This window comes from Argentina silus, assembly GCF_951799395.1.
Source record: "Argentina silus genome assembly, chromosome: 11".
Lineage (NCBI taxonomy): Eukaryota > Metazoa > Chordata > Actinopteri > Argentiniformes > Argentinidae > Argentina > Argentina silus.
This window is the reverse complement of record NC_139665.1, coordinates 10,919,589-10,927,108: the sequence shown is the minus strand read 5'-3', so window position 1 is coordinate 10,927,108 and position 7,520 is coordinate 10,919,589. Positions and strand designations below refer to the sequence as shown.

Sequence of the window (7,520 nt, the reverse complement as noted above, 5' to 3'; positions counted from 1 at the left end):
CGAGCGAACTGTACACCATCTCTCAAGCCTTTATCCCCCACACCTCCCGAACCATCATTCTGTTCCCCCTCCACCCACCCATACACACACACACACACACACACACACACACACACACACCGTCTTATAGGGTGACTCTCTCCTCTCATCACCATGTATACACACTAGACTTAACCCAATATCAGCCTCTCTCCTCACCCACACCCCCCAGGCTCATCTCACATTGCAGTGTCCTGAACAAACATCCCCTTGGCCAGGGTCAGCCCCCCCCCCCCCCCCCCCCCCCCCATGTTGTCTCTTACACAGCGCAATACTGGCAACTAGGTGAGAGAGAGAGAGAGAGAGAGAGAGAGAGAGAGAGAGGAATGGTACGGGTGCCTCTGTTACGTAACATAGGTGTTTTGGACATAGCTGGGCCAAGACACTGGATACACTCCTGTGCGGTCACCCCTTCACAACACTGAAATGTGTGTGTGTGTACGGATGCTGTCACAGTGGTTATGCAAAATGGTTGCTTGGTTTGACACCACTTGGCAGTGGAGGATAGAACTGAGATCAACTCTTTCAATTCCAATATTGAATTGCAATTAAAATATAATAATAACCTTTTAACATGCGGTTGAAACATTTGTTTTTAACTGGGGGGGGGGGGGGGGCTCGGGCAGTAGTTAGGTGTGTGCTCTCGGAATGGACTTTCCCATATATTCCCGATATGGGTGACATTTGGTGTGTGGATCATACCATGATGGGGCGTGGAGAGGGGGGGGGGCTTACGCTGGCTGCACATGGTGTTCTGTTTTGCAGTCCCCCCTCACACCCACTCTCTCAATGTGTAGTACGCCACACTGTCACGTATTAGTGGATTAGTAGCCTACACAGTACATTGGGTATCTCAGGATTTCAGAGGGGGTGGAAAGGCTCTCACCATACAAACTGACACATTCTTCATCACACTCAAAACCCAGACACATATCTCTCTATCATACTCTTCAAATATATGTGTTTGGTAGGTCTAGGTCTGTCTGTCTCTCTCTCTCTCTCTCCTGTTTGTCACTGATTCCGTGTTTTGATTGGTCCTATGGGAAAGGCTGTTCAGTGACTAAGCATCAGTAAACAAACACAAACACTGCTTCGGAGATGCATGAGGAGTCACTACTGCATTAACACCCAGCTGGCTGCCTCACAGAGAGTTTGGCCTGACACTGGTTTGTATGCTTCAGTTCTGAAAAACACAGGCATCACACCCCCTGGCACAGACACACACATACTTCCCTGAAGACACAATAAATTACCAAGAGACATTCTCCTGGCAGTCATAACCCAGCCCCCACCACCACCACCACCCACCCACCCATCTTTCTCTCTTTTGCTCGCTGGCTCTCAGACTTCTCCCAGAGACAGTTGAGCTGTGAGAGTTCTATTCTGGAATGGCCATAAATTATCTATTTCTCTACAGTTGTCGAACTCACACGAGTCAGACACTTTCAGGCGCACTGTTAGAGTTTTGCCTTCAATAATTAAAAGAGCCCCTGCAAAGTGTAAAAATAACGGACATGTCTTTAACAAAACCGTTTCAATGTGAAGATAAAGCGTGTTACTCCAACGTATGTGTGAGTGGTGGTGATTGGTTGTTGTTATTGTTGACGTTGGTGGCTGCTAGTGGCGATGATGTCACGGTTGAGTGAAATGACCCACAGTAGTGAATACCCTGAGCTCTCAATAGACGTTATTCTGTACAGTGAGTCCCCGCAGGGGTCTATACACAGGCTATGGGTGTCCATATAGAGCGCATGTAAATAACAGCACGCCTATCTGTTTTTTCCACATCTCTAACCCGCTAAAAAAAGATTGCATATCTGTTTCAAAAAAAAAAAAACATTTTGAGGGATGACCTTTTTCAATTTCATCCCCCCTAATTCCTATGTAGGTTACATTCGCGCGCAGATACTGGCTGTCTCTCACGTGCTGTCCAACTAGTGAGCAAGCTGAAGTGGGTACAATTCCACGAAAATGCATTGTTGGGACACACAGCACAGTTTCTCTGTAATCCCTTGTTTGCGTCTGGGCGCCGGGATGGGACCGAAAAGGTACAGATGAGTGGGGCGGCAGACTCGGAAGCCTCCAGCACTTGACTTGACTTTGTTTTGATTTCGGCAGACACGAGACCGAGAAAGAAAGAGAGAGAGAAAGAGAGAGAGAGAGAGAGAGGGGAGAGGGGGTTGGAGTGGCGAGTGAGCGCAAAGGGGCAGGACTTTCTTCTCACTGGCTCTATTAAGAGGAAACTTTGGGTTTTGTTCTCCAAGTTCAGCTCTGTCCTCAAACCTCTAATGTTCCACTCTGCTCCTCTCGCTCTCTTTTCTTCCATCTCCTTGATGATTTTATTTTTCCAGCATTTACTTGGGAAATCTGGATACCAAGACGATGCGCTTTCAAACAGGACCTGCTCTGAAAGTTGTTTACCCTACTCGTTCTTCATTTCCATGATTGTTATAGTCGGAATATAAATGTTTTGCAGGGCACAACTTCTTTCGGGATAAAGATCATGGCCCGGTTCTTTTGTGCTTTAGCTGGGGGCATGGTGGGATTTCGGATTCTTTTGCTGTGCGTTGTGGAGTTGCATTTGGGCTATGCTGCACTCGCCACCGGTCTCACCACTTTCAGGGATTTCACTCCACCTGCAAACGACTCGCTTCTCACACCTGCTCGACGGAAAGACGGAGTTGTGCGAACCGTCGACCGGATTTATCATGGGGGTGGGAAAGTTGGGTACCTCCTGTATATGGATGGAAGAAGGTTTCAGTTAGATATGGAGAGGGATGAGTCCATTTTGTCACATCACTTCAGTCCGAAATATGTGATGGCACTGATGGGGACGGGAGAGGACGCTGTGCCTCTGCACCGGGAGTGTGTCTACCGTGGAACTGTGGACTCCAACCCTGAATCCCTGGCCGTTTTCAGCCTCTGTGGCGGGGGTCTAGAGGGCTTTTTTGCGGTGAAACATGCACGCTACACCATCACACCGCTCATCAGTGCGAAAGGACATGAGAACGACGTGCGTGCGCTGGAGGAGAAGGACACGGACCGTGGGCTCCACTACTTCACGCGGGAGAGGTTCAGCTTCGAGGCCATGCCCGTGCGTGAAAGCTGCGGGACGCGGGAGGGACTCGGACGCAGGGATGCTTCGGGAAAACGCCGGCGTAAGGGCCGGGGGAAAGGGAAACGCGACCGCCACGGCCTCGCCCTCCACGACGGGGAACACGACACAGCGCACGGCAGGAGGTGGTGGACACGGTTCTCCAAACCCATGTCTCCGAACTCGGGTAAGCGGCGCAAGAGGTCGGTATCCCGCGCCAGGCACGTGGAGCTTCTCCTCGTCGCTGACGAGTCCATGTCCAAAAAATATGGCAAGGACCTTCACCACTACCTGCTCACACTGGCCACCATCGCCTCCAAGCTGTACGGGCACGCCAGCATCGAGAATCCCATCCGGCTCTCGGTGGTGAAAGTGGCTACGGTGACAGAGAAGGAAAAGGGGCTTGAGGTGTCCAAGAACGCGGCCGCCACGCTCAAGAGCTTTTGCAAGTGGCAAAACCAACAGAATCCGCTGGATGATGACCACCAGCACCACTACGACGCTGCCATCCTCTTCACCAGGCAGGTAAACAAACAAATCACCAGAGCGCGGCACCCCCTATTCCACCTGACACACACACACACACCCACTGGGCGCCAGGTCCGTTGATTCTTACCCACCGGGAGGAGAGCGCGTTGCATTGTGGTGTTACGCCGAGCATGACGTCAGTGTTTGTTCTTATTTTGGCTGTGCATGTGTCAGCCTAGTTTCGACGCAAAAATCGTTTCTTACTTATATAATTCAATCTGTTCATATAGGCTATTGTAGGCATACAGCACGTAGCTCTCTACTGCTCTTTCTCTCTCTCTCTCTCTGTGTTTGTGTGGTGTGTGTGTGTGTGTGTGTGTGTGTGTGTGTGTGTGTGTGTGTGTGTGTGTGTGTGTGTGTGCACGCGCGCGCGCGCGCTCGTGCTTGCATCCGCGCGCACTTGCGCACTCGTGTGCCTCTTACAACCATAACAAACGGTGTTTCCTCTGCATGTGTTTTTGTAGGCAGCCTCCACTGTCTCCATCTCTCCCTCCCAGTCCCCTGACAAGCATGTCTCAAGCCTGTGTGATCTCTCTCGCGCCCGCAGCGCACGCACATTCTTCCCAGGGTCGCAGGATGTAGTTCAAAATCAGCTGCTGGTTAGACTTCAGTTTTTCAGATTTTCCCAACCAAAAAACCGCAGCAAGCCAGGCTTCTTCTTCCAGCCCAGCTCCTTTTTTCCTTCTCCCTCCCCTCCAGCATTTTTTTTCCCCAGGTCACCTTTCCAGCTTCTGTCAGCTGGGCTGAAACTGTCAGAAAAACAAATATATCCACCCCGTGAGAAGCCATAGTTTACCTAGACCACACTCATTTATAAAGCCCCCCCACCCCCCTCCACACTCATTTAAAGCCACAGTCCCAGCAACAAAGCCCTGGAGCATTTTTCACGACTCTGGTGTGGTTGGCTGTGGTTGAGGTGTCAGATATCCTGCCTTGGATTGCGGTGTGTGGAAGTCATGCGAGGTCTTGTCTGTTGGAGAGGGAACCAATACCAGAGTAATACACGGGTAACTTATTTTGGCTTGCAGCACTGAGTTGGCATCCACACCAAGGGTGCCCCTATTGGCAGTGCCGCTTGTGCATACCTGGGGTTGGCAGGAGGTTGGCAGAGCCTCTGTGTGTGCCAACCATGCTCTGGGCCTTTTGGTCCAACTCCTGCCACACCTGCATGGATGAGGCACTGCTTGGATCTGTTGACTCTTCCATGCCAACCTGTAGGGGGTTGAGGTGAGGAGGGTTGGCAGTGCGGGCACGGACTACAGACACAGATACCTGGCACTGGCACCACCCGTGCCACCTGACAGGCCATAACATAGTACTTTAACCCACCCACACAGCTGGCAGGGGACGTCGTGGCTAATGGCTTGTAAGAATGTGAAAGCTTTCGTGACGCACCAAACCCCTTACCCCTCGGGTTTGACCTTTGACTCCATGGCAAGCTATAGTGTGTCAGGGCTATTAGTCCGTAGCTAGACATCAGCTGTGGATGGATGGGCGGGACTGGTGGACGGTTTGAGGTTTGAGCGTTATATAAATATACACATGTATAAATCCATCATCAATAACAACAGTTGTCAATCATATACAGACCCAATCATTGTTGGCGAATGAAGAGGGGGAATACAGAGAGTTTCAGGAAACTCGGTCTTTCGTTGTTGGATCCAATTACCCCGGTGCCGACCCCCCCCCCTGGGCCGGATCCCGAGTGAGATGACCCGTGTGCCAGTGTCACTGGGTCTTGTGCATACCACACCAGAACTGAACAACAACCACATTGAGGAGACTGCTGGGGAGTGTAGTGTGTATGTGTGTGTGTGTGTGTGTGTGTGTGTGTGTGTGTGTGTGTGTGTGTGTGTCTGTATCTGTGTGTATGTGTATGTGTATGTGTGTGTGGTTATTGTATGTGTTACGTCACAGACTGGCCAGACGCATGACTGCTCTCGGCAGGGGCTGGGACAGTACACAATGCCTTACTGTGAGGAGAAGAGTTCTCCACTAACAGAACAGTGAGTGAGAGAGAGAGTGAGAAAGAGAGAGAGAGTGAGAAAGAGAGAGAGAGAGAGAGAGACAGAGAGAGAGAGAGAGAGAGAGAGAGAGAGAGAGAGAGCGAGAGAGAAAACAGAGCGAAGAAAGTTTGTATCATTTATCTCCATAAAACAAGACTTAGAGTTACAGAGCTGTGTGAGTGAGTGTGTGTTTACTGTGTGTGTGTGTGTGTGTGTGTGTGTGTGTGTCTGTGTGTGTCTGTGTGTGTGGGGTTTTCTCACCTCTCATGGCGAGCCTCTTCTGTTTGTTATAAGAGACCACAGTATTTCACACATCCTCTATATGATCCTATAGACTAGGAAGTAGACAGCCTGCATGACTCTTTCAGATCCGACACTGGGCCGATCGTTTGACACACGTGATTGGTCAGGAAAAGCTCGTTCCATGCCTGAGCAGCCTAGCAACAGCGTGGGATACACTATGTACCCGTTGTGAGATCTCTGTATCCGCCAATGTGATTGACTGTTACTTGCATTTCTGACGTGGACAGATGTGTTTTGTGTCAATGGAGGAAAAGGAGATGATGTGGGTTAGTAATAATGACATGTCCTGTAATAACATGTCCTGTACTAATGACACGTGACCTGTCTGTCACCTGACTAGGCTCTCTCGATGCTCTTCCTCTACCGTCTCTGGTGAAACCACTGCAGGGCACGTTACCATGTCAACAGCAATCAATCGCTACTCGTGCTACTGCTGTGGAACGCCCGCCTCTGTGATTGGAAGAGGCCGTATGACATCCAATCGATTTGACCGGCTGCTCTGAGAGTCTCTGCAATCACGGGTGGCTGATCAGGCTGGTGGCTGAACTCGTGGCCTGGCAGGTCACTGAGGACGATGGAAGTTATTGGCCCCTGTGATTGGCTGTTGGGTACAGTGTTAGGCAGTGTGATTGGCTGTTGGGTACAGTGTTAGGCAGTGTGATAGGCTGTTGGGTACAGTGTTAGGCAGTGGGATAGGCTGTTGGGTACAGTGTTAGGCAGTGTGATAGGCTGTTGGGTACAGTGTTAGGCAGTGTGATAGGCTGTTGGGTACAGTGTTAGGCAGTGTGATAGGCTGTTGGGTACAGTGTTAGGCAGTGTGATTGGCTGTTGGGTACAGTGTTAGGCAGTGTGATAGGCTGTTGGGTACAGTGTTAGGCAGTGTGATAGGCTGTTGGGTACAGTGTTAGGCAGTGTGATAGGCTGTTGGGTACAGTGTTAGGCAGTGTGATAGGCTGTTGGGCAGGGTGCCAAAGCTAAGCGATTGTTGAATGACGGATGATTCACAGAAGAAAATTGTGTCGGTGTGTGTGTGTGTGTGTGTATGTGTGTGTGTGTGTGTACGGATTACTTCGTTGATGACCTGCCACTCATGTAACTGTGAGCCTGTCATTGACAGAGATCTGGACCCTCCGATCTTTTGATTGACAGATTGTTGTGTTGAGTCTGTCTGATTGACACTGTGCTTTACTCAGAGTGGCAGTGTTTTTCTAACACAGCCAGGGTATGCTCCCTTGGCTGACACACACACACACGCACGCACACACGCATGCACGCACGCAGGCACACACACACACACACACACACACACACACACACACACACTGTCTGCTCTTCTGATGGTGTCCTGACCTAAATACCTCACCACCTGCACTCATATTATTTCTCCCAATATTTCCATAACTCCCGTTCTCTCCATTCTTTCCTCAACTCCTTTCATTTCCTCGAAACTCCCATCACTTTCCCCCGGTGTCTGGTTCCATCATTTATTTCTCTTTCCCTCTCTCTCTCTCTCTCTCTTTCCTTCTCTTGCTCACCCTCTCACATATCTG

At 50.3% G+C, this 7,520-nt stretch overlaps 1 protein-coding gene across 1 annotated transcript in view; it reads left to right on the top strand.

Annotated features, from left to right (window-relative positions):
- Nucleotides 1-2,331: 2,331 nt before the first annotated feature.
- adamts5 (ADAM metallopeptidase with thrombospondin type 1 motif, 5 (aggrecanase-2)) overlaps nucleotides 2,332-7,520 on the top strand; it is a gene marked incomplete at its 3' end in the record, with an annotated part of 12,900 nt that continues 7,711 nt past the window's right edge. The window contains exon 1 of the mRNA XM_083681150.1: nucleotides 2,332-3,658. Coding sequence (XP_083537276.1) covers nucleotides 2,543-3,658 — 1,116 coding nt within the window. The 5' untranslated portion in view covers nucleotides 2,332-2,542. The remainder of the gene's footprint in view (nucleotides 3,659-7,520) is intronic.